This window comes from Poeciliopsis prolifica, unplaced genomic scaffold (genome assembly GCF_027474105.1).
Source record: "Poeciliopsis prolifica strain line A6 unplaced genomic scaffold, Auburn_PproV2 SCAFFOLD123, whole genome shotgun sequence".
Lineage (NCBI taxonomy): Eukaryota > Metazoa > Chordata > Actinopteri > Cyprinodontiformes > Poeciliidae > Poeciliopsis > Poeciliopsis prolifica.
The window spans coordinates 659,172-686,226 of NW_026562498.1; the positions used below are offsets into that span (position 1 = coordinate 659,172).

The following is a 27,055-nucleotide window of genomic DNA, read 5'->3' on the forward strand; positions in this document are numbered from 1 at the left end:
ACTCTGAGTGTGTTTTTCATGAGAATAACATTGAAACATGATGTGCTGATCAATTTTACATAATACTGCCCCTTTAAAATGAAGGCAAATTAATGAGATTTTATCTCGATTTTGTTTCAAGGCAAAACTTAAAACACAAGTGACAAGAACAAAGCTTTTTCAGGCATTTATTAATCAGATGTGTTCATATTTCACAGAATTGACATCAAATGATTACAAATAGAAGAAATATAGTAAAATATGAACATAATGTCAAACAATGATCTAATAATTTCTTACAATTCCAATGCATCTCTAAGGATAATAGTTTATTAGGAAATTGAAGTATAAAATGTAAGTAAAATCACTATGCATTATTAGTAATAAAGCAGTTGAAAATCAAGGAGAGTGAAACAGTTCATGTAGTCAAAACCATAATCATGATGCTGCTGCTGAGGCAATACAATCATATTATGAACATTTAAATCATATGTAATATAATCACCAAACTCAGCCAGAAAAATACCAACTGTGCTCCTCCAGCTGCCATTTGAAATGTCATCTAAACTATGATAAATTATAATGAAGTATGAAAAGCAGCTCAGTCATTAATCACAATGCTGAAGCTGACGGTTGTAATGAACATGCTAAGGAAGCTACAGTGCCAGTGCACGGACAAGAGGGATATTTTTAGTATTGGGATTTTCATAAAGGATTTTTATTTAATGTCTTATTGTGTGAAAACTAAATCAATAGAAACAAAAATGATGTTTTTTTTACCAGTTACCTTTATCTTGTGATCGTAAATCTTTGGTTTATGAACAGGAGAATATTGAGTTCAATGAAAGGAAATTGGAAAAGTATCAATCTGAGACCCGACCTTGCTGCGCTTTGGCTGGTTCCTCACGTCAACAGTGGTTTGTTTCTTCTGATAGCATTAGCATTTTTTTTTTCTAGTAGTGCTGGACTGATTTTAACATTAGGAATGTGTAGAACTGTTTGACATGTGCTGTTTTAAAGTATTTAACAGCTTACATAAGAAAACCTTATCCAGAACATTTATCCAAGCAACAAGTACATTAATTTAAAGATGCACTGAAAAGATCCCTTTCAGCTGATTCCAGATTTGCTACTTGAAAGTCTGTTGAATTTTTTGGGTAGCTGCTTTCATTTTATCCCATACAGACAGGATGATTGCTCTGGTTCCTTCATCCATTTTGTTTTTTATCTCCTCCAGTTTCTGAATTTTTTTTGCTTCTCCTCTTTCATTCAGCTTTTCGATCAAAAAGTCATATGGGACAAATGTGGACACTGAATTAACGTTCAAAGCAATCTTCCCCAAATTGTCAATATGTTGGAGAGCTTCTTCCAGCAGCTGTGACTTTTCTGCCTTCAGCTTTTCCAAGTCTTCCTCAAGATTACCCAAAAAATTCCAACAATTTTCTCGTTTCGATTTTCTTTTAATCTCATTCAGGCTTCTCCGAACCCTTTTCGTCTTGTTAACATATCTCCACTTCCCTTTCACATGAGCAGATGCAGGACACTTTAAAGTGCACACAGTGCACCGGCCATCTTTCATCACCTCACAGTCCTCAGGCTTTCTAGAGCTTGAACATCCAGGATAGTGACAGTTCTCCTCACAGATTGTACAGCATACGGCCCCTTTTACTAAAATCATCAGCCAAATGTCTCCTTCAATGGCTTCTTTGCCTTTGTAGGCTTCATCAAATTCTACAGTGACCGTCTCATTAGTTTTGCTATTTTTCTGTATCTCCATAGCTTCTTTAATCTGTTTAGTTTCTGCCTCTTTCAGCTCAGACAGTCGGATCCTTTCCTGCAGGTTTTGGATGCAGGCGGACAGTCTGATCCGTTCATTGAGAACATCTAAAGTCACATCTAGTTTTCGGGGTGCAGTTTTCTCCAGAAAGGCAGCAAAGCCACTCAGACCTTTCACTGCTATCTTGTCAGCATTTTTATAATGCTTTTCTTCTATCTGCTCTTCATGTCGGCAGTTATTGAAGAGGAAGTGAACAGGTTGTTCCTCCTCATCTTTGGCACATTTAATCTTGGCAGTATTGAGAGCTTGAAGCAAGACCCTTGGTTTTCTTCCATTGGAGTGAGTGACCAAAGCTACAATGTTTTTCTCTATGTCTTTCCCAAACAGAGACATCACTGACTCAAAGATGTACTTAAGTCGGTCACTCAGTCGATTCACGCTCGACTTTACTACCAGACCCACTGCATGAAGTTCTTTTATGCCATTTTTTGATTGAAACAATTGAAATAATCTTTCACTGACAACAACATCATATTCAATCCCTCTGGTGTCTCCAAATCCAGGAGTATCAATGATGGTCAGAGAGAAGGGCAGAGTTTTACCTTCAAAACCAAAGAGTTCGTACACAATCACATCTGATGTCTGGCTTTCTGTCTGACTCCTTTTCTCATCTTCTACGATCTGGTACCAGGCTTTATCTTCCAATGTCACTCCCATGGCGTAGTTGACCAGAGCGTTGATCAGAGTCGATTTCCCTGCCCCTGTTTCACCAACAAGCAGGATGGTTTTATTTGGTTTGTTGTGGTTTTTTGTGCCTACAGTCAGTCTGGTCAAGGTTCCAATGACTTTTTTCTTTGTTTTGAGCTGGTAGACTTTAGTGGATCCAGAACGAATCGGCTCATTGTTGGCCAAGATTTCTTGTGGATCGTTGTTGCTGCAGAGAAAGCACATTTATTTTAAATGTATAAAGATAAGTTGGTTCTATTCAAAATATACATTGTACAAAACATTGTCTCAGGTTTTCAGTATGTAAGTGTTAAAAATTCAGAATATAAGGCAATAAATAATTTACAGGACTGTATAAAGGACTTATTGTTAAATGAAGAGATAATAATTGATCTTACTTGCAGTTGAGCAAGGCTTTGACCCTTCCATCCATCTGCTGGTCCATCTGCTGCAGTTTCTGTTGCTTCTCTGAGTCTCCTTGTTCTTCCATCTTCTCAATCAGGAAGTCCAAACTTATGTAGGTGGAAAGGGAGCAAACTTTAAGAACTGTCTGATCCAAGTTTGCAACTTTTTTGAAGGAGTTTTCTATCAGTTGTGTCTTCTCTGACTTTAGACTTTCAATCTCCTTTTCCAGAATCTCAAGAAGCTTTATCTTATGGTTTGATGCTTTCTTATACATCTTTTTATATTCCTCTTTGGTTCTCTGCACTTTTTTTGTCTTGGCCACGTACCTCCAGTCGGCTTTAATATGTGTTGAAACGGGACATTTACCAGTGCAAACAGTGCAGCGACTGTTGTTCATGACCTCACACTCTTCATGGTTCAGGGCCATCGTACATCCTGGATAGTGGCAGTTCTCCTTACAGACGGTGCAGCAGACAGCCGATTTTAAGAAGGACATCTCACCACCAATAGGTTCTTGTTCTATGCAGACTTCATCTACTTCGATGACGTTCTCAATTTTCTTCTCTTCTTTTTGTTTCTTCAGAGCGTCTTGAAGCTGCCTAATTTCTTTCTGCTTCAGTTCATTTAGCCTGATTTTCTCCTCTAGATTTTGGATAGTGGCTGCAAGTCTTATTTGTGAGTTAAACCCAAACATCACCTGTAGCTGCTGAGGTGAAGCCTTTTTAAGAAAAGACATGAACTGACTCATCCCTGCCTCTGTCACTCTCCATGCTTTTTCCAGATCTAAGCTAGTTTCCTCTGTTCGAGCCTCATTCTGACAGTTATTGAATGTAAAGTGAACAGGCTGGCTGTTCGCGTCTGTTACACATGGAGTCCCTGCACCTTTAAGGGCTTGAAGAGCAGCCGTAGGTATCGTCCCATCTGAGTGTGTGATCAGAGCCACAGTGATGTTTTCAAGGCCTTTCCCAAAAAGAGGGATCATTGACTCCAGTATGTATCTCAGAGAATCACTGAACTGATGCTCAGTAGCCTTCATCACCATTGCCACTGCATGGATCTCATGAACTCCATCTTCTGATCGAAATAAGTCAAACAGTCTCTGGCTTACAGTCACATCACAGTTCATCCCTCTGTGGCTCCCACATCCAGGAGTATCAATGATGGTCAGAGAGTAGGGCAGAGGTTTATCTTTAAAATCAAAGACGTCATACACAGTCACATCTGATGTTTGGTCATTCTCCTCTTCCTCCACAACCTGAAACCAGACTTCATCCTCAAACCTCACTCCCATGGCGTAATTAACCAGAGCATTGATCAGAGCAGATTTTCCTGTCCCCTTTTCTCCAACAAGCAAGATGGTTTTATTTATCTTCCTCACATCTTTTTCACCTATAGTGACTCTGGTCAGCGTCCCAAATGTCTGTTTCTTAGTTTTCAGTCGGCGGATTGTCGGGCATCCGACACTGATCAGGCCACTGTGGAAAGCAAGCAGTTTAACCAATCATTATTTGATCATTATATGTTTGTCGATGACTATCCAAGGAATCCTGTGTCCAGCAGGAGTTTGTTCCCTGAATGTATCTGTTTTGACTTGTAACCCTCTGTTGTTGATGACGTAGTTTTCCTCTGAGAGAAAACTTTATTTTCCAAGAAACCCATCAGATAGTGACTCATGGATGACAGACGCAATGCGAATTTAAATATAAGTTAAGTGCACAGTTAATTATTACAAAGCAGCTGAAAAAAATCAAGAGGAATAAGATTTCATTCTATGAAAAACGTCAGCTGCTATGGGGTGTCATTTTCAAAGTTACAGTCAAAAATTAATAACAGTTAGGGTTATTTAACCAGTCATTCTTTCACCATGTTATTTATAAAGGTTACAGAGTAAGTATTTATTTGCTAAGCTAAATATTTACTTTGTAAGCTAAACATGAAGGTATAAAAAATCTGCAGTAATCCGTTTTTTTTCTGCATTACATAGGAGAAGATTTTTAATTTACTCACATGTCCATGTTGTTATGTTTTCCTAATTTCAGTGAAGATCTGTCAGAAGATGAGGACATAGCACCTGGATATTATTTCTGGAAAACATTCACATTACAATGATCAAAACTAAGCAGTAGAAGTAGATCAAAAAGCTGAATCACAATTTTCTTTTAGGATGTGGCCATAAGATTGCAGTTCGGGGAACTTTTTCAAACAAATCTTTTGAAATGTGATTTATAAAATATCTTTGTAATTAACCTGCAATTGACATTGTGGCAGCACAATTTTAAATGTAGAATCTGAACATATTTACAAATGTATAAAGGGTGAAACGAATGACAGCAAGTCTGGCATCAAACAGACTGCAGTACATTATGATTGTAGAGTGGAGGCCAGCAGAGGAAAGTGACTGAACTAATAATCCCTGCACTGCCAGGGACATTGAGGAGTTCCTGAACCAGAAGAGCAATCAGAGAGAGATATGGAAAATAAAAACGAATGCAGTGGAGCAGAAACCCACCAGCAGAGTATGGAGGATGATGAGGGACTTTACTTGCTATGGATGGAAGAACAGTAAGTATGGATTATGATGCCATGAGTTCAAGATATTCAGTTATGTTCTCATGCTTTATATATCTGGTTTTTTCTATTAGTTTCATCAGTTATTCTTTCCTTACAAATTGCTGAAAATCTGTGATAAGTTCTCTGTTTATTTCAGGTTTATACTAAGTCTGACCAACAATGTTTATGGAGTCACCAAGCTCCTGTACTTCAGCCTTCAATAATATCCTGTGTTTCTGTCTTTGCTCTGGTTTCCTGTTTATCATGGCGACATCAAATCCATTGTTTAAATTCTGACTTGCTGACCCTGTATAGTCCAGCGTTTTCTAATAAATAAAATATTTAATTTTAATTATCTTTGCAAAGTACTGACTTTTGTATTGGTCTGCTAAATCCCATTTTAGGTCACCATCACCTGATTCAGTCACAAAAACAGAGCAGAAGTGATCAAACATGGATAAATATTTCTTACCCAGATTGTGAGTCCTGGAGGAGATGCAGGAACTCTTCAACGCTGAAAGAAATACGAAACATCGGCATCAGGAAGGAATCTGGATCTGGAGGTTCTCCCAGTTTAGATCTGTGGATGTTTGTGATGCAGAGCTGCAACTGGAATAAAAGCGATTCCTTTACAAACTCATCCTCAACAGATGAGCGAGTGCTTCATCTGTGCTGCAGAGTGAAGAAGTGTCTTTTTATATGAACCACTTTCTACATTTGTCAAGTTTTTTTTGAACAAAAAAGTTTTGGCTTAATATGAATCAAAATGATCTCTTGACTTCCAAAGATGTAATTTATTCGACAGTCAACATGTCAGGCTGTTGCTGTTTATAAAGCTCTGTTCCCTCATTTTAACATGAAATTACATAAATACGGACGGATTGTCAGAGCATAAGTCAGGTATTGTTGAGCAAACTATATCAGAGAAATATGATTTACTCAATAGCTGGAATATTTCAGATGTGTGTGCAGCGTCATAATCAGACAGATCTGTGACCTGATTGCTAGAAATCTAGATCACAATCATACAAAAGGCTGCAGTACGAGTAGCAGCTGGACTGGTGAACAAGCAGAAAGCCGCAGATATGAAATATGAGACGTGGCACGTGCTTTTTATTAGGCTGAATATACAGGTGAGCTCAAAGCCTAAATAAAAATCTAAAATATAATAGAAAAAGATATAAACATTACCAAAAACAAGGAAACACCCAGTTTCTTTTTTGTCACAGAAACCTTTTTAAATAACTGAAGTAATTGTTTAGCATTCAATTAATTTAATTAAATATGTCAAACGTGGTGGTCACAGCAGATTACTATTGATCCAGTAATGATCTTACCTGTTGTGGCTCAGGAATCTGTTCTGATGGCCGTCAGTGGAGGAACGAGCCGAGTTCAGACTTTTTAAGCTCTGTGGGAGGAGACAGGCAGGTCACAGATGTTTAAAGATAGTCTTGCTAAAAACAAAGCACAGCTTTTGAACTGAGGGTAAACATTTTATGTTATAAAATGATTTCTGTCAAACTGTAAGAACAAAAAGCACATTAAAGATTTTACCATGTTTATTTAGTAAAACAGTCAAAATGAAAAAAATATCCCCCCAAAGAACTGGATTTATGCAAAATGTCTTAATCTAAAGCAGATGTGCTTTCTTATGTAACCCTAACCACAGGTTTAGATTCAAATGGGAAAATAAGTAATAAACTACCACCATAATATAGTACCGTTACCAATATGTTTCTGAGTGTTTACTAGTACAGTTATATAGGGCGGCGTTAACGAGGAAATATATTTGGTTCATCAAGTTGTTGGTGTCAGATCATCTGGTACCTGAATTATATGAAATATGTTCCTCATGCTATTTATGGTTACCCTGGTGCACACTTGTCAGCACTGCTTCCTGTCCTCTGAAAGGTCTTGGGTTTAAATCCCTGCAGGCTGGACTGATTGAACTATTCATGAACTCATAGGAAGGGAAACTGAGAATCAAGTAGAATATATGTTACAGGACTCTCAGCTCACCTTGTTAACTGTTTTCCCCATGTATTCAATGCCATTTCTATATTTGCTCAAATGTTACCACTTTATCTCTGAGTAATTATATGAAGCATTAGTTTAAACTGATGCTTAATATCAGAAACGTGAGATTCCCCCGAGTGGCTGGAGAGGAACGTCTCCTTTCTTAGACTGCTTCCCTTGCAACCCGACTCTGGATAAACAAAGAAAGAGAAAATGGAAAATGAGTTTCAACTAAGGTCTACAAATTAAGCTAAATTCTGCTATTACCACAATACTTTTAACTTGCATATAATCTTTGGCCTCCAGTGGTCACAGGCACTATAGGACTTCTTAAATATTGGTATAAAGTATGTATACATATAAGTCTTATATATATGTACAACTTCTTTTGTTTTAGTCATGATCAGCAAAATTTGGCCTTTTGACATCAAAACTGAAGACAGATTTCTACAAACTAGTGAAAATAGTGACTTGAATAATTATAACTAACATAAAATCAGAAAGATCTGTGATATCAAGACTGATTAATAAAGGAGCTAATACCTTTCCTGGCAATCTTTATTAGATCATACTTGTATTTTGATATACAACCGTCACTTTGATGAATATGAAGTAACCCAAGCAATTTCACTAAGGAAAAATTAAAAATCAAATGATTGAGGTACATTGTACTGGCATTTCATCAAATAATCACCCGGCACCTTTCCAAATTCAGTTAGTGTGCTATTGCCAAACTAAAGGATAGTACTGGAGTTTTTAAAAGGTTAGTATATCTGCGATTGCATATATGCTAACCTTGTTGCTAACCTTGTTCTGTATTCTAGCTCTAATGCTACATCAGAGCTCAGCTGCTGTCCTGTGGTCTGTCATGTCTGAACGCTTCAGTGTAGAAATTCACTGCATTCATGCTGAGAAAAATAACAGGTTTGGTCTCAGTTTTATCCAGGTGTCTGCAGGCACCATGTGTTCTCATTGCATCAATCCCTCAATCACAAGTTGACACTTTCACAGGTCAGCTGATACAGAGCTGCCTCCCTTATTGAGTCAGACAAGACAGTGGTAGGTTGAGTTTAGCCCCCTTTTCACAGATTAGCTTGAAATGAAAAATGTTTCATTTTCTGCCAGAACCTACCAGGTATTTATCCATAATGTCTCGGTAGTCATCTTAACAAGTTTCTTGAATCCTTTGGAAGGAAAACCAGCCCACAGCGTCACCATATATATCAGTGTAGATGAGGTGGTTCTCAACATCCTTTGCTTTTTGCCTCTTGCTGTGTTACAGAAAAGCTCATCTCTAGCTACAGCTACACAAACCTATTTTGATTCTTAGTAGTAGTTTCATAAACTATTTGATCATGGACAGATTTTCACTAACAGATAAGGACAAGTTATTACCTCTGGAAGATTGCTATGAATAAATACAACAGTGACTCTGACATACTATGGATTACCTTAATCCCGGAATGGAGGCGATAACTTTCTATGAACAACTGCAGAGTTAAATTCTCCAGTTCAACACAAACTAACATAAACCTGAAAAACCAAATGGGAAGTAAGGAAGGAGGCTGAGAACTGGCGATTTTAAAAAGAGAAAAACAATTAAAATAAAAGGCCATTGCATTGTGCACATCAGTGACTGGAGTTCTTTTAGGAGGACAAAAAGAAATTATGGCTGAGGTTAACTATTGCCTTCTTTACAATAAAAATACATGCAATAAAGCAATTTTCTGACATATTTAATCATACATAATTAATGCTTCAAATGTTGGCAAATATACACGTTGCATATGCTGTGCATTTTAAAATGACTCATCAAAACAAACACCAAATCGAGGTTTGTGTGAGATGAACATAAAGATTGTATTGATTCTGTCAAAGGGATTACATGGCAGTCAAAGATGTCTCTTTCCTCATTACTCACATTTCTGCAGGAAGATTTCTTTCAACCACTTATCAGCATGGAATGTAAAATTCTATCAAAAACAAAACTCATCATTCGTCTCCAGTCAGACTGAACAGATAGTCCTGTTCCCTGATCCGTTTGGGCTCAGCAGCACTACTGAGCATCCTGACACTTCAGTAGCTGCATAAGTCAATCAGCTGAAGACAGTTGGAGAAGTGGCATGTGTTGCGTGACATACTGTGCATTGTAAAAGGTCTTATCTGAAAAAAGCTGAGGCCGACCAGAACTAGAGGTTTCAGTCAGTGGTTCTGAATGAAGCAGTCGTCTGATTTTGTAGACAAAAATACTCTAATCATTAAAGCTATGAGGGTAGCTTAAAATACTTTCAGTTTCTCTTCACAAAAGTGCAAAAATGTAAAGCTCTGAATTAAAAGCAGGCTTAAAATATAATTGTCAAATTTTCAGCAATGGAGCCCTGATGTAGCAAAGCCAAACAAGCAGCCATGAAAACATGTTCAGGGTTCCTTTCTGTAGAGTAAAGCTGCCTTACAGCCTGTGGGCCACCAGCTTCCCCAACGACAGGACATGATATACATGGCAATAAATCACCTTGTCTTCTCATTCACCATTTACAGGTTTTGGGAAATGTGTGTAGCAGAGTATGAAACCTAAAGATATCCCAGGTCATAAAATACATACAGTGAATCATGAGTACAAGGCTTCAAGATCTTTCTTCTGATAATTATTCAATGCATGTTAACAAAAGGTTGAATGTCCAAAAGTGAAACCTTGTATACCATGCTGTGCATTTTAAAAATGCTTTATCTGCACACAGCCAACCATAACAGCTGATTCAGATCAGTGGTTGTGAATCAAACAAGCAATGCAATGAGGGTCAAATCTATAAAGCTGCTATGAAAATGCTTCTGTTTGCAGAAGTGATAACATTTTGTTCCAGTGTGAGAGAAAACTCCTGCTGAGCAACATATTTGTAGTCATTTTAGCATTTCTGATGAAATAAAATAAATTGCCATGGAAGATAAATGTAAACTTAAAGTCCAGACTTGCAGCACCAACATCGTCTGACTGGAGATTCTTCTAAAAGTTTAAAGTACTTGTGTTGGTATAACTGGGATCCTACATACTAAATGTATGATACTCTTAAATTGAGATATCAGGCTCCATTGATCTTGTTTTTAATATTTAGAAATCTATGAACAGTCATGAATTAATTAAATGTTATGTTTGATATTAAAATCAAAAGCACCTTGTTTAACTTAAAACCAGAAACTTGAGATTAATGGAAATTTAAGTGTTTGTTTCACTTCTTGATGGCATTAATATTCATAGCAAATCAAACTGAAATATGAAGAATGAGACAGTGAGTTTATTTAGCAGGTGTGCAGTTTAGCACAGAGTTAATCAATTAGACAATGTAACAAAGATTAGTTCATTGTTGAACAACTAAAGCTTCAGTGAAATCATGTGACCAGAGTTTCCTCCCCTTCGGACACAATATAAATCTCTGGAAGCTGATTTCTCTTTACTCTTCCTGCCTTGACAGCCTCACTGAACATCGTGAAGCGTAGTTCTGTGTCTGACTGCACAGGTAGGAAAACCTTCTAATTTTCACGGCTCGATTACAAACTGAGACATTTACTTGTTTTGTGCACATTTTTAAATAAATACTTAAACAGCTGTTTAACAATTAGTTGAACATGAATATAGATGGTTACATGAGTAGTTGCACTTTCTCCATTATGATTTTCCTAAATATTGTACATGAATTAGTTTTGAACAGATGAGGGCTGGTAAGTAATTCACAGTGTGCCTGATGTGAGATTAACGACACTCAAACATTAAAACTATTTGAGAAATAACAGTAATAATAACTATTGTCTTTGGTTAGTTGCAAAACCTGTTTCAACCCCGACTGGAGTGAACATCACAACTTCATCATCATGCAAAGAATGTAAGTAGGAAAAACATCGGTTTATTTTTTACAAATAAAGTTTACATTTTCACTGATCACACCAAGGACAAGTTTTCAGTAGCATTCTGCAAATGTTACCTTATTGTTTATGTGTAATAAGAGGAAAATAAGTAAAAATATAAGAAGAATTCAGCTTCTGTAAATTTAGAAAATTTTGAGGTCAAAACATTCATCCTGTAGCTTTTTGTGCACAACTTTATCCAGCATTAGTTAATCAGGTTCATATGCACAGCCTGTGAAAGAAAACCTCTAATTTAAATCAGACACAAATAAGTAAATGTTAAAATTATGGAGTTTGCAACATTATGCTCAGTGCAGCAGCAGGTGTTAGTAGACAATGTAAATACCTGCAGAATATTTATGGTGATGCAATAAATACAGCCAGATTCTTCCCATTTCTGACCACCTTTGTGCCAACTTTGCATTTCAAATTATTCAATAACTTTCTATCATTTTCTCTGCATATTCTTTTCATGTATTAGGCAAACACACTTAAAGTCAAATAAATTAGGAATTCTGTAGATTAAACTATTTTTATGTTAAAAAATGCATAAAACAAATTCTTGGTTGACTTTCCCATATTTTAAATAACTGTCTAATAGCCTCTAATCCAATTGAATTATGGTAGCTTTTTACAATTAAACAAATAAATGCACTGACTGAAACTACCACTGAGAAAATGATCAGACCACATTAATTTGGAAAGTATTTCCATTTCAATAGCAAATATTTTCTGCTCATTTAACTGGACCTGGTGCAGCGTGTTCCCAAAGTGTTGTTTCTGGTCTCTGAGTTGCATTGAGCCCAACTCATGATACTGTAGCTTAACTTTAGCAGAGCGCTAACATCTAACATAATTGAGTCAACATAAAGTCATATTTGGGGTGTGTTGTTCAGTTCAGGAAACACTTTAGCGACTTCAGGCTTTCATGTTTCATCAGTTTTCCACTTTGATGAGAAAATCAGCGTACAGCTTGTTGTTCTTCATTTTCTAGCATAATTTAGCGCAGAAGACGTGTGTGTTTAGGTTCATCCTCAAAACCAGGTCCAGCCTGAAACAAACAATAAGGGCTGCAGAGAAGCTAACCTGCCCTCCGTCCAGGACAGGTCAAGAGTCAGGAAAAGGGCAGTTAATCTCTGCAGACCCCACACATCCTGGACACAAACTGTTTAGACTGTTACCTTCAACCTTTCTCTCTGAGTTAGCTTTGCCTGGTTCTGGTGACCTTCATTTGATAGTGGTCAAACACGAATGCGAGTTGTGAGGGCAGGGAAAACATGCAGTAAAGGTCAACAGGTCGAGTCTTGAACCTGTGAGGCCTCGGCGAGAACCAAGGCCTCTGTGTTTGGGTCTCATGCTTTACATTCTTAAGGTTTTTTGGGCTTTATTTGAAGTTTCTCAGACAGGAAAGCAGGTAATGACTGAGAGGGAAGACATGAAGGAAAGGTTTGCAGGTTGTGCTTGACCCCTCCACCACCACAGCACCAACATATTTACATTTAAAGTGTTTTTTGAGAGTGAAATCAAACCAAAATGAAATTCAGTTTTTGTACTAAAATCTGGTGAGATTTTCATGGAATAAAAAAAACTTTAATGTGAGATTTGCTGCTGTTTAAGATGCTGCAAAATTAATTATATGCTCATTCATACTCATCAGCAAGTTGTCATATTTTATCAGTCACCCTCAAGTGGAGCCTCCTTTGGATAATTACCCTTTTTGTCAAGGGTTTCATCATCTAGTGCCACACAAGGGTGTAAAACTATCAACTTGTGATATTTCTGTTTGCTGCCATCTGCTGGTGGTTCTGAGATACTGAGGAAATGGAACAAATTCTTTAAACGTTGCAACAGCACTATCTTATGTTTGAACCAATCACCAAGATCTACCATACATTAAACTCAAAGCCGTCTTTTAACAGTGGAGCAATTTTCTGCATATTTCCTGTCAGGGCAGAGATTTGACTAGACCACTTCAGAACATTATTATGACTTCTAATCAGAAGAAACCCATTGGTCACATTAAAAGAGTTTAACCTAAATCTGCCAGGGGTACAAACAATTTTGGGCAGCCAGTATATTTCTGCTTAAAATAAAACCCCAACATCTGCCCTTCTTACATCTATAAGGGGTAAATTATTGATTTTTTCTACAGGAATTTCTCCACCAAATACAAGGATGTCATCTCTAAAAGTCTTCTGATCCAACCAGGATCTCCTGCTATCTACCAGCTAAAGCTAAAAAAGGAGGAGCTTGGACCTCTGACAAAAGTAACCTTGGGTAAAAAGAACATCAGCAAGATAAACAAAATCATCTTACTTGTTGGAGAATCAGGGGCTGGAAAATCAACCCTGATCAACACGATGGTCAACTACACCATGGGAGTTAAGTGGGAGGATAAAATCTGGTTTCAGATTGTAGAGGAGGAGGGAGGAGTCAGTCTGACAGTCAGACATCAGACGTGATTGTGTACGAGATCTTTGGATTTGAAGGTAAAACTATGCCGTTCTCCCTGACCATCATCGATACTCCTGGATTTGGATTGAATATGACGCAATAGTCAGTCACAGATTGTTTGACTTGTTTCGATCAGAAGACGGAGTTCATGAGATTCATGCAGTGGGTTTGGTGATGAAGGCTACAGATAATCGTGTTAGTGACAGGTTATCATATGTCCTGAACTCAGTGATGTCTCTTTTTGGAAGAAACCTTGAGAACAACATTGTGCTCTTCTCACTCACTCAGATGGACAGAGACCCAGAAACGCCATCGAAGCCCTTCAACAAACAAAAATTAAATGTGCCAAAATGAAAAGAACCAGCCTGTTCACTTTCTGTTTGATAACTGCCAGAATGAAGACCGAACAGAAGAAGACGACGCAGAATTCCTGCAAATGGCAGACAAAATTTCAGACAAAGGAATGAGAGCACTCACAGGATTCCTGGAAAAAACTGCACCTACAAGACTGATGACCACTGCTGAAGTTTTGAATGAGCGCATCAGCCTGATATCCTCTCTCCAAACCTCCAGGACAGAATCCAACTGACTGAACAGAAAGAGGTGGAAATTAATAAAACCCTAGAAGCTATCAGGAAACATTCAGAGGAAATGAAGAAGAATAAAAACTTCACTGTAGAAATTACAGAAGTCTACAAGGCGAAGGAACCTACTAAAGGTAAAAAGTTGATGAGGCTTAGTTATTTGAAAAAGCTGTGTGCTGCACAGTCTGTGAGGAAAACTGTCACTATCCTGGATGTACACTTGTTCCGAGTCCGCAACACTGCGAGGTGATAAAGAGAGGCCGCTGCACTGTCTGCACTGGGAAGTGTCCTGCATCGGCTCATGTGAGAGAGGCCTGGAGATATGTCAACAAGACCAGAAGAGTTCAGTGGACTGTGAAAGCTATGGAAGAGAAGTATATGAAGAACAAGGCTGACTGTGAGAAGAAGTTAAGTCTTTTAGAACATATGCAAAAGGAATTGAAGGAACTTTCAACAGAGAAGTCCCAACTTGTTGAAGAAGCCTTCAAACATGTGGTCAGACTGGAGCAGATCGCCCTGAAGGTTGATTCAGTTTCTACATTTTTGTACTTGGACTTTCTGATTGAGAAGATGAAAGAAAATGGAGATCGAGCGAAGGTGCAGAAGCTGGAGGAGATCAAGAGCAGACAGGATGAAGGAACTAAATTAGCTCTGCAGTATGTGTGTGGTAAAATGACAGACACAACGTAATGAACAGAAGAGAAACATACTGACACCTTGAACATCAATACACAACCCTGGCCAAAACAAATGTGAAGCCTGCTGTAGATGTCTTCTTTAGAAACTGATATAAATAGTTTCCTATAATTCAAACAACACTATGTAACCCTCCATATATTTTACTTCATTATTATTGTACAGTGCATGTGGGAAGCATTCACTACACTGTGTTTACCCAAAGCTGTGAATACTTATGTAAATGTGATTCATTGGTTTCTAATATTAATGCATTTACAAAACTTTTTATAAAATGTCCAAAGTCTATTGATGGGGCATTTGTGTAGAGTTTGAAGAAGGAAACTAATAATATTTGGGAAAAGGCTGCAATAATAATCTGGAAACAGTTAAGGGCTTTCTATACTTTCCAGATGGACAGTAATGACTAAACCTAAAAAGTTTAAGTTTAGTTTTTACAACATGAGAAAACTGTTTTCTTAGCAAACTTTATTTCTGTAAATATGCTAATTTTAATCAATAGATTTTCTTGTAGTTTTTCCCTAACAGATTACAGTGAATACATTTCTGATGTGTCATTTAAAGGGATGGAGAACCGTTGAATGCATTAAATCTCTGAGCTGTGAAGTTGGTTAAGATGTTTGTACAGCCTGGAGTCTGATCAGACAAGCCAAGTCAGAACTTGTTGAAATGCTTTACAAACATTTCTTTACAGTTCAAGATATGTTAATATGATATAAAATTATTGTAATCAATTTTCTTGGTTGTACAATAGACTGGCTTGGTAAAGTAAATCTGTCTTTCTTTGGCTTTGAATAAAGGAATATTTGTTGGATAACAGGCATTGGTTTCTTAGTGTTGCATTTCATCGACATAGTTTATTTATATTATACAGAACAAAATGCTTTAATCGTGAGAAACCAGTTTGTACCTGGGTGGAAGGAGAAATCATTAAAGGATAAAGAAACATTTAACACTTTAGAGGAAAACAATAGGAATGCAGGTTTAAGTTTAACTGGCATGTTCCCTGTAGAGTATTAGAAAAGAAGATTGTCAAGACTAACACTTTAACTACTTTAGGGAAAAATAGCTACCTGGATGGGCCTTTAATTGGATGTTGTCTCCAAACAATGTCTCCCATTAAACTCTATCAAAAATACAATTACACTTTGTATTTTTGTTTATTTTTTGTTACTCTTCCTATATGTACCAAAGATCAAAGGTCCTTTGAGCAAGTTTGTGCTTTTTCTTTTGCAGGATCAAGAATCCTACTCTCACAAAACTGATTTCCACGAGTGACTTAATCTCCTCAGGACATCCAAAGATCTATCAACTGAAAACAGAAACGAAGAAGTTTGGAGCTCTGTCCAAAGTGACTTTTGGTACAAAAGACACTAAGCAGATTAATAAAACCATCTTACTTGTTGGTGAAACAGGGTCAGGAAAATCCTCTTTGGTCAATGCTGTTTTCAACCATGTAATGGGAGTTCAGTTTGAGGATGGGGTCTGGTTTCAGATCGTAGATAGGCAAGAAGGTGAAACACCAGATGTGATCATATATGAGATCTGTAGTTGTGAAGGTAAAATTCTGCCCTATTCGATCACCATCATTGATACTCCTGGATATGGAAGCAGCAAAGGAATCGAACAAGATGGCGTCGTCATTGACAGGATGCGGACCTTGTTTGAGACAGAAGACGGTGTTCAGATACTTCATGCAGTGGGTCTGGTGATGAAGGCGACCGATAACAGACTAAGTGACAGATTGATGTACATCTTTGATTCGGTGATGTCTCTGTTTGGAAATGACATGGAAAAACATTGTGGCTCTCATCACTCACTCCAATGGAAGAACACCTAAAAATGCTCTTCAAGCTCTTGAAGCTGCAAACCTCAGATGTGCAAAAGATAAAAACAATCAACCAGTTTATTTCTTGTTCAACAATCAGCAGAACGAAGATCACACAGACGAAGCAGAATACTTTACCACAGCTCAAAGAATATCAGACAAAGGAATGCGGGAGTTTACAGCCTTTGTTGAAAAAATGTCACCTCAAAAACTGAAAACAACAACAGAAGTGATGAATGAACGCATCAGACTGACAGCCTGCATCCAAAACCTGCTGGACAGAATCGGGCTGACTGAACAGAAGCAGACAGAAATCAAACAGATTCAGGAAGGACTGAAGATGCATGAAGAAGAGAGAAGGAAAAAGAGGTCACTATACATGTTGATGAGCCCTATGTTACTAGAGAACCTATCAAAGGTGGACAGAAGTGGCTAATCTTCTACCAAGGAGCGGTGACCTGTCCTGTCTGTAAGGAAAACTGCCACAAAGACGGATGCACCAAGACCTGGCTTCCTGAGTTCTGTGAGGTGATGAGAGGAGGCCGCTGCACTGTTTGCTCCAGAAAGTGTCCTGCATCAGCTCATGTTAAAGCAAAGTGGATATACAAGATCGAAACAAGGAGAGTGGAGAAGAAAATACCAAAGATGAAACATGACTCTGAAAATAAAACAAAGTGTGAGGAGCAGACACACTCTCTGGAAAACCTTGAAAAGGAAAAGCAGCAACTTCTGGAACAAAAGTTCAAACTTGTGGATGAGGCCTACCAACATGTCATAAGACTGGAGCAGATTGCTCTCAAGGTGGATTCAGTGTCTATTAATGTCCACTTGGACCTCCTGATTGAGAAGACTAAAGAAAAGGGAGACCAAAGGAAAGTCCAGAAACTGGAGGAACTGAAGAGGAAAGTGGATGAAGGAACCAAAGCAGCACTGAGATACAAAAATGCTTCTCAAGTATAGTTTATGAAGAGAAATACACTGCTCAAAAAAATAAAAGGAACACTCAAATAACACATCCTAGATCTGAATGAATGAAATAAATATGAAAATAATTTCCACCTGTTGTCTATTCCATTTGCACAACAACAGGTGATATTGATTGTCAATCAGTGTTGCTTTCTAAGTGGACAGTTTGATTTCACAGAAGTTTGATTTACTTGGAGTTATATTGTGCTATTTGCAAGACGACAACTCTGCCACACAGCCACAGTTGCCCACAGTTGCTAAAGTTAATGTGGTAACCTGAGAGAAAAGATAATGCAAGCTAATATTATTGCAGCGCTATGCCTTGAATGGCAGTGACTGATTTGCAAGGGAAGTCAGTCACTGCTGGATTTATGCATTGCTATGGGCAGGCCCCAATAAAAATTGAGATGAAAATACTAGTTTAGTTTTTCAAAAGTTTATTTTATGTGTTTGGTTTTATTTCAACATTGTTTTGAACTCTCAGGTGTGTATTTCTGCCCATTTTAGGACATTGTCTTGACTTCCATTCACTTAGTAGCTTCATCTCTCACACACACACACACACACACACACACACGTTATGCAATAAAATTAATGTTAAGAACAAAATTCACTCAAAATCTCAGAAAAATAGAATATTTTAATTTATTTCTCACATAACCTGTCAGTTTTTGTTCATCAGTACTTGTATATTGCCTGTTATTCGCTCATGTTCATTATTTATTGTTGCTATCGTAAATTGGTATTTGTGTTAATGGTTTTCTTGACTCTAAGCCTGAACATGAGTTTCTGTGGACCAAAAATAGATGAATAAATGTCCAACAAACATCTTGACTAACTGGACCACTTCTTCTTGGTCCCTGTTAAAGAGGAGATAGCAGCATTGCCTTCAGCTATGATTTTGTTGTTGCTATAATTAACAGTAAAAATCATTAACAAAATACTCACTGATGCATTGTCATTCTTGAAAATTTGTCATTTTTTGGCTCTTTCTGGATCAGATGCTGACCACCAAACATCTCAGGGTCAAGTTGTGCTTCACAAAAATGGTCCATTTCAACATCACTGCTGTGAATCTATGTTGTGTTTGGTGGAAATGAGTTGCTATTAAAGCTATTTTTAGATACTTTTGCTCACTGTGACGGAGGAGCCGTCACGATTGGAGAGTCCCTGTTAGCAAACATGCACAATTCTAAACTTACCTGTTTCTTTTCCTTTTAGTTTGGATTGAGGCGATTCATCGTCGGTGCACACGCGGTGTTTTCGTTTGACGTTCATTCTAATCGGTTATTCCAGGTAGATGTTTTTCCGGTTTTCTTTTGGGTGAAGTTGTTTCCGGCTTGGAGGCGGAAACAACTTCACCCAGGAGCCGGGAGCCAATTATGTGATGTGGCATCATCACAATGTGCTGGTTGTTTTTGTTTTTTGTTTGGGTGTATTTTGATTATAAATGTATTTATTTTTCCTTCCTTATTATTATTTTGTATATTTCAAGGATTTGAGTTAGAAATAATTGCTTAGTTTTGTTTTGTTTAGTTTAGTTTGGTTTGATGGGACTTCCTCTGGGCGGAGCCTGCAGCTATAAAAGCAGGGCTGTTTCACAGAGGGCAGTCGGCACCTGGACTCTAGAGGTGTCACATTGGAGGTCATGAACTGGGATTTGAAGGTACTGCTGTGCTGTGTTGATTTTTAACTCATTTTTGGACATTTTTATAAGTATCCTTCATCGACCACCTATTATTCACTGTTTTGATAGAAAATAAAATTCATTAAGATAATCTCTGGCCTTGGTCCGTCAATCTTTATGTGTGGTGGCCCAAGTCATAAAAGAACCCCGTCACACTCACCAAACATTTATTTGTGCATAACTTTGACACAGCTCCTCTCCTGACGGCCTCAGCTTGCTGTCCCTCCGATCCAGCTGTCCCAGACTTCCTAACTCTGGCAGTGTGACAGTCAGTCCGTTAAGCAGAGAGGGAGATATAAAATTGTTTGTTGGACCAAACAAAGCAATAATCCAACTGAAACAATACAGTATGAATGACATGAGGCTGTTTTTGTAGTTTCATATTCTGAACATCCTTTAATAATATATTACTACCCATTATGGAGATCACTTGCAGGATATGTTTATTCTAGGAAAGTCTACTATATACAAGTTCCAAAGAGCCTCACCTCCTTTATTTGTTATACAGATGTACCCTTTCTGCAGATATCTAGTGAAGGTTTGGCCTTTAGGCAATAATTTGTTCCAATTACAATTACAAGAGACTGCAGAGGAATTAGATTTTACCACAAGGCTCAACACTCAAACAATGAGGAATTGGAATCCTGATATTCTGCTGATCATCACTGCTGATCTGTATGTGCACAAAGCACAATACATTTAAGAAAGCACTAACTTATGGAGGACACCCCAGGTCCCTGACAGCCCATTTAGTTAGTCCACCAATAAAAGGAAGTGCAGCAACAATAATATTGCTAAGCCTCTGCTGCTGATATAACACTGTGTCATGCTAACTCTCACTGTTTTGCAGCATCAACAGTACTGCTGTTTTTATACTTTTCGGTTTTGCACTTTTTATTAAGAATGTTTTGATATTCTTATGCCATCGTTAAGTCTATTGAGAAATCCAAACTTTCAGGCTTGTTTTTCTCCCGTTGCGTGTTACCGTGTTACCTCCGTTCCATTGATGAGGGCTTTTGCTCTATTCGCATTCATAGGTGACTTGATCCTGGATTGAGTTACCTGGTGGATCTCTCCATTTCAGAGACTGAAAACCCTGAGTATAACAGGTTTATTCAGTGTCAATCTATTACAATATATTTGTAATATTCTGAAGGAATTTATCTTTAGAAAATAATTGTTTTAATGATTAGCTATTTTATATCATTTAAAAATCTGTCTCCAAGTAGTAGGAAGTGAAGGTATTGCCTTTCAAGAGTGAATTTACTGTTATCCCTAATTGTTTACTGTCTTTTTACCTTTGTACATTTTACTTTGATAGGAGGTGTAAGAACTCTGTGTGCGTCAGACAGGCACTAATTCAGATCTCTCATCAATTGAATCTTCCTCTGTTAGAAGGAATAGGCAACTCTGCAGATGCAGCTTCGAAGGTTTATTGTAGACTGACAAGCATCGATGAATATGGGATGAAAGGTGGTACAGTAGATGAGTTTATGTATGTGTGTGTGTGTGTGTGGTTATATCATATAGAACGCACACAGGTTTTACACAAACAGGATAAAAGGGATTGATGGTGGATGTCACCCGCAGACGCCACTCCTTACAACAGTAACACAGGAACATGAGATCAAAAAACTAGCCCAGCTATGTGCAACGATAACAAGCAAAGGAAAACACAGATGCACCATGGGTAATGTAGTTGTACCAGAACGGACAGACTTTTAACAGGAGGTCTTGTTATAGAATTTCTCAGTTCAAGTAATGTTAGCCAGTCTTACTGAGGTCCAGATAACTGCAGTTAGCTCAGCTTGGTCTTTAATCACCATTTATTTTAAATGATCATATGGTTATGGTGTGTGTAACAAACACACTGAGAACTTCTTGCCAGGACCATGTTTGTTCAGAATAATATTTATCAAACATATGAAATTCCTCTTATGTCCAGTCAGGATTTTTAATCTCATTTGCATATCTATCAAGATTAGAATTTTTGAATACTTGTTTGATGATTTGTAGGCCAATCTTTAAAGTTTTTGGAACTTGCTCCTCCTCATATAGTGTGGTAGAAGAGCCTGATCAATAACAGCTGCATCTGATCAGCCAGCAGGGAACCGTAGCTCTGGGACTCCCTCTAGTGGACAACTGTAGGAATGACAGGCCCACCCAAGGCCCAAAGCCAAAACTCCCAACAAATTCTGTCTCCTGCCATCCAAGACAAACACAGGGCTTTAGGAAAATTATTCAGCTTTTCAGTTGTAAAGTGGATTTTGACTTTAATAGTTTAATAAATAGTTAATTTAATACTTTGTGCCATGACTTGATTAAAAATGGCACTATGTCTTGTTATCCTTGTGTTTGCTCTTAAACCTCCAAACAAAAATATGACATTTCTAATGATGAGCAGAAACTCAGCGCTCAGAAAGGACCTGTCAGAGCCGACACAAAGGCGTTTGGGACATCCCACTTCTGGAAACTTGGGACTATAGAAACCTGGCTTTGATATATTTTCTTGTTTTTAATATATAATGTCTTGTTCTTCATAGGTATGTTTAAGCCCCTCCTACAGCCAGTACTGATCCTTTATCATCTAACACTGCAGGCAGGTTCATCGGGGCTGCTGGTGCCGACCTCCAGCAGTCAGTGGACTCGAGGTTCGCCGTGGCCGCCAGCCCATCACAGGCTCCACTGTGCAGTAAAATATTATAAATCATATCTCAAACACTGTCAGGAAGCTGGAAAATGTATACATTTATACATTGAAATTATTACGTGGAGATGGGAGGATTTTATAATTCTTCTGATGATTCTTTCACTTTGCATTTTGTAAATGTATATCCAGTTTTAAGACATATCCAATATTTTCATCAGGATTTCCTTTGGGTTATTCATTCAGGACATTCCTCTGTTATCAACCTTTAACAGCTTTGAAATGGACACCTGCATGTGCATAAATAAGGAGCTATAGATAAGGAACTATATGTATGCAGAGCATTTACTATTTACCTGACCACATTCGACTACATCTGTGGTCCCCAAAGTGTGGGGCGCCCCCTGGGGGACGCAGGAAGCAGTACGGATCAATGAAAAAAGACAGTTACACAAAGTGTTTCACTGTAAAGATGGTGTGTAGTGTGTTTTGCTGCCAACTGAAGTGTGAAAAAAACTTCAGTGGAGTTTGAAACCAAAATAGGTGTAAAGTTTATGTCTGGTGAAACGATATGCACAGTTGATTTTTTCCAACCAGTGGTAAAGTTTTTCCGCCTTGTGGCGCAAGCAGTACAATAAAACCCTATGAATATTATTGTAATCCACAGAGGGGCCAGAAATCTTTGGGAACCTCTGGACTAAGTGATGATCTAACAAAAATACATTGAACAATTTTTACACAGATTTTATTCAGACTCCAAAAACCCACAATAAACCAAATGTGAATGAATGAATCAGTTGGATTCAAAGACGTAACAAATTATTTCTAATGGTTTTAAAATATGTTGAGTAAGTAAATATGGTAAGGCGTGTGTGTGTGTGTGTGTGTGTGTGTGCGTGTGTGTGTGTGTGTGTGTGTGCGTGTGTGTGTGTGCGCGTGTGTGTGTGTGTGTGTGTGTGTGTGCGTGTGTGGGGGTGCGTGTGTGTGTGTGTGTGCGTGTGTGTGTGTGTGTGTGTGTGTGTGTGTGTGTGTGCGTGTGTGTGCGTGTGTGTGTGTGTGTGTGTGTGTGTGCGTGTGTGTGTGTGCGCGTGTGTGTGTGTGCGCGTGTGTGTGTGTGCGTGTGTGTGTGTGTGTGTGTGTGTGCGTGTGTGTGTGTGTGTGTGTGTGTGTGTGTGCGTGTGTGGGGGTGCGTGTGTGTGCGTGTGTGTGTGTGTGCGTGTGTGTGTGTGTGTGTGCGTGTGACACTTTGTGTAATAATTTCCAGTATGAACACCAAGTCCTTTAGATATGCTTAATGCTATGCTAGCATATATTTTTTCAGCATATCTTGTACATTTGATTAATTTCTGTCATCCATTTAACAGATTTTACATCAAGTATTGTTAAATTAAAAACCAAAAGACAAATAAACTGTACTTCTGATTTTAAAATCCTGTATTTTTATCTCAACCTGTAAACTTTACTGACAGGCAATAATCCCTCCACCACATATTGAAGGCAACGTATGATGAACATTTCTGAACCAGTGGGTTAAACTTCTGGATGTTTCCCATGAATGTTTTCACAAATGTCTTTCTCTTCATAAACTATACTTGAGAAGCATTTTTGTATCTCAGTGCTGCTTTGGTTCCTTCATCCACTTTCCTCTTCAGTTCCTCCAGTTTCTGGACTTTCCTTTGGTCTCCCTTTTCTTTAGTCTTCTCAATCAGGAGGTCCAAGTGGACATTAATAGACACTGAATCCACCTTGAGAGCAATCTGCTCCAGTCTTATGACATGTTGGTAGGCCTCATCCACAAGTTTGAACTTTTGTTCCAGAAGTTGCTGCTTTTCCTTTTCAAGGTTTTCCAGAGAGTGTGTCTGCTCCTCACACTTTGTTTTATTTTCAGAGTCATGTTTCATCTTTGGTATTTTCTTCTCCACTCTCCTTGTTTCGATCTTGTATATCCACTTTGCTTTAACATGAGCTGATGCAGGACACTTTCTGGAGCAAACAGTGCAGCGGCCTCCTCTCATCACCTCACAGAACTCAGGAAGCCAGGTCTTGGTGCATCCGTCTTTGTGGCAGTTTTCCTTACAGACAGGACAGGTCACCGCTCCTTGGTAGAAGATTAGCCACTTCTGTCCACCTTTGATAGGTTCTCTAGTAACATAGGGCTCATCAACATGTATAGTGACCTCTTTTTCCTTCATCTCTTCTTCATGCATCTTCAGTCCTTCCTGAATCTGTTTGATTTCTGTCTGCTTCTGTTCAGTCAGCCCGATTCTGTCCAGCAGGTTTTGGATGCAGGCTGTCAGTCTGATGCGTTCATTCATCACTTCTGTTGTTGTTTTCAGTTTTTGAGGTGACATTTTTTCAACAAAGGCTGTAAACTCCCGCATTCCTTTGTCTGATATTCTTTGAGCTGTGGTAAAGTATTCTGCTTCGTCTGTGTGATCTTCGTTCTGCTGATTGTTGAACAAGAAATAAACTGGTTGATTGTTTTTATCTTTTGCACATCTGAGGTTTGCAGCTTCAAGAGCTTGAAGAGCATTTTTAGGTGTTCTTCCATTGGAGTGAGTGATGAGAGCCACAATGTTTTTCTCCATGTCATTTCCAAACAGAGACATCACCGAATCAAAGATGTACATCAATCTGTCACTTAGTCTGTTATCGGTCGCCTTCATCACCAGACCCACTGCATGAAGTATCTGAACACCGTCTTCTGTCTCAAACAAGGTCCGCATCCTGTCAATGACGACGCCATCTTGTTCGATTCCTTTGCTGCTTCCATATCCAGGAGTATCAATGATGGTGATCGAATAGGGCAGAATTTTACCTTCACAACTACAGATCTCATATATGATCACATCTGGTGTTTCACCTTCTTGCCTATCTACGATCTGAAACCAGACCCCATCCTCAAACTGAACTCCCATTACATGGTTGAAAACAGCATTGACCAAAGAGGATTTTCCTGACCCTGTTTCACCAACAAGTAAGATGGTTTTATTAATCTGCTTAGTGTCTTTTGTACCAAAAGTCACTTTGGACAGAGCTCCAAACTTCTTCGTTTCTGTTTTCAGTTGATAGATCTTTGGATGTCCTGAGGAGATCTGAACACATTTGGAGATCAATTTTGACAAAGAGTAATTCTTCGTCCTGTAAAGAAAAAGAGTACAAACTTGCTCAAAGAACCTTTCATGTTTTGTACATGTTTCCTTAGTGAACTAAATGTCTGAAGTCGAACAAAAAGTAACAAAAAACCAACTAACTTAAGTTTCTGATATTGCAAAGTAGATTATAAAGCAATTTAATCTAGAGCGAGGTATTATTGCATACAGTATTTGAGACAAAATCCCACCTATGAATGTATTTTCTATATTAGAATTTAGTTTGGGTCTAAAAATTTCCCAGCCCAGATATTTCCCATGATATTGTGTCAGAGCTCAATTAAAGCACTTAATCCAGACCTCTGACTTTGCACTCTGCTTGCTTATTACTATAACTTCCCCTATTTTTAGCACTTATTTAACATCAAGCATATAATTTTGTCTTGACCACATCCAAATTTCTGGTATGTGTCAAACTTTATATTGCTCTCTAAACTCTACTCCAGAAAGAGTAACATGGGTATTGCTTTCGTATTGACCCAGTCCGTGAACGTCTGCATGTAGTTTTAGCATTGGCAGTGGAGGAAGTGAAGGCAGCCATTCAGGCCATCTTGAACACATTTTCAAATATCGAATCAACATAACACATGCCTAGTTTGGATGTCTTTGCAATTTGTGTGTTAGTGTCGAACTGGGTATAATTTAAAACTTCATCAGAGTCAACATCTCCAGGAAGCAATAATTTCACAGTAGCTGAGAGCCCATAGCCTCTGAATGAAGGAATGCATTGAAATAAGGGGCTAGTTTTACCAGGCTAGGTTTAATTAATAAATTTCTATTTTTCCTCTTCTGGGATCTGAAAACAATTATTGCAGTTTAATGACTCTTCTGTCCACATACGCACTGCTAGCAATTTTAGCAAGATTAAATCATATTGTATGACAATTTACTTTTTAATGTTTCTGCTTCATTTTTTTCTTCTGTTTGAATTTGTTTGGTAATATTCATTGAAGTAAAGCAATGAAGAATGGAATTGGTTTATTTGTAATGAACACTGAAAGCTCGTACAAGCTGACTAGCCGCAGTCTACACCTTTTCAAACTAAACAACCATTAAATAATTTCTGTTTGACTTAATTTTCAATCTTACTGGTCGGAGTTGGTGTTGCTTTACTGGAACAACTATCATTTCATGTGTTTGAGATGTAATAACTATCTTAAATATTCTGAAAATACAGCATTTACTTTGAAATAGTTTAAAAGTAAGAAATCAACACAAACAATCTAGTACAGATTCCTTTATTCACCATCAAAGAAAAATATTATTCACAAATTCATCTTAAATATTCTCAGTTAACAAGTCAAATCTGTCCATAGTACAAAGAAAATTGAATATGATTATAAATGCAAGCAAGCAACAAGTAATTCCACACATCACCACTTCAGGTATTTCCTGCTGTGCTAAAAACAAAGATGTCCTCACATAGCATAACCACTATCATCTTAATAGATTTTATTTTCATATTGTTGTATGAAAGTGCTTATTGCACAAAAAATAAATATATGAAACAAATAACTATGTCAATTAATTAAATCCCTTTCTGATTACCATGACTCCTACAGGCATCACTTTTTAAAAAGCTTTTCAATTAGTTCTGAGCTGGTTCATCTGATCAGAACTAGTGTTGTACAAATACTTTTACCAAACTTGACAGTTTTATAGTTTCAATGCAATCAACACTTCTCTACTTC

General features: G+C 37.9%; 1 protein-coding gene and 1 pseudogene across 4 annotated transcripts; one reads left to right on the forward strand and one right to left on the reverse strand.

Moving 5' to 3' along the window:
- Positions 1-257: 257 nt before the first annotated feature.
- Positions 258-19,238, reverse strand: LOC129355046 (uncharacterized). 4 transcript variants are annotated; one of them, XM_055024603.1, is made up of 6 exons: positions 19,081-19,238; positions 6,775-6,845; positions 5,910-5,951; positions 4,895-4,933; positions 2,881-4,362; positions 258-2,690 (listed from the first exon to the last, which is right to left on the reverse strand). In XM_055024603.1, the coding sequence occupies exons 4-6, from the start codon at positions 4,900-4,902 to the stop codon at positions 1,109-1,111; spliced, it is 3,072 nt and encodes a 1,023-aa protein (XP_054880578.1). In that variant the 5' UTR covers positions 4,903-4,933; positions 5,910-5,951; positions 6,775-6,845; positions 19,081-19,238; the 3' UTR covers positions 258-1,108. The 4 variants fall into 4 exon arrangements, with proteins under 4 accessions (XP_054880578.1, XP_054880577.1, XP_054880579.1 ...); XM_055024602.1 differs by having other exon boundaries at positions 4,895-4,971; XM_055024604.1 differs by lacking the exon at positions 19,081-19,238 and adding an exon at positions 7,457-7,463.
- On the forward strand, positions 13,495-15,190 carry LOC129355010 (septin-1-like; annotated as a pseudogene).
- Positions 19,239-27,055: the final 7,817 nt, after the last annotated feature.

Bases quoted from the DNA above. Each gene is read 5' to 3' on its own strand.
- LOC129355046 (XM_055024602.1), bottom strand. From the start codon at position 4,953: ATGTCCTCATCTTCTGACAGATCTTCACTGAAATTAGGAAAACATAAC. The intron at 4,363-4,894 runs GTGAGTAAATTA...TGCTTTCCACAG, and splicing joins AAACATAACAACATGGACAT to TGGCCTGATCAGTGTCGGAT. The intron at 2,691-2,880 runs GTAAGATCAATT...CTTTCTCTGCAG, and splicing joins AAAGCCTTGCTCAACTGCAA to CAACAACGATCCACAAGAAA.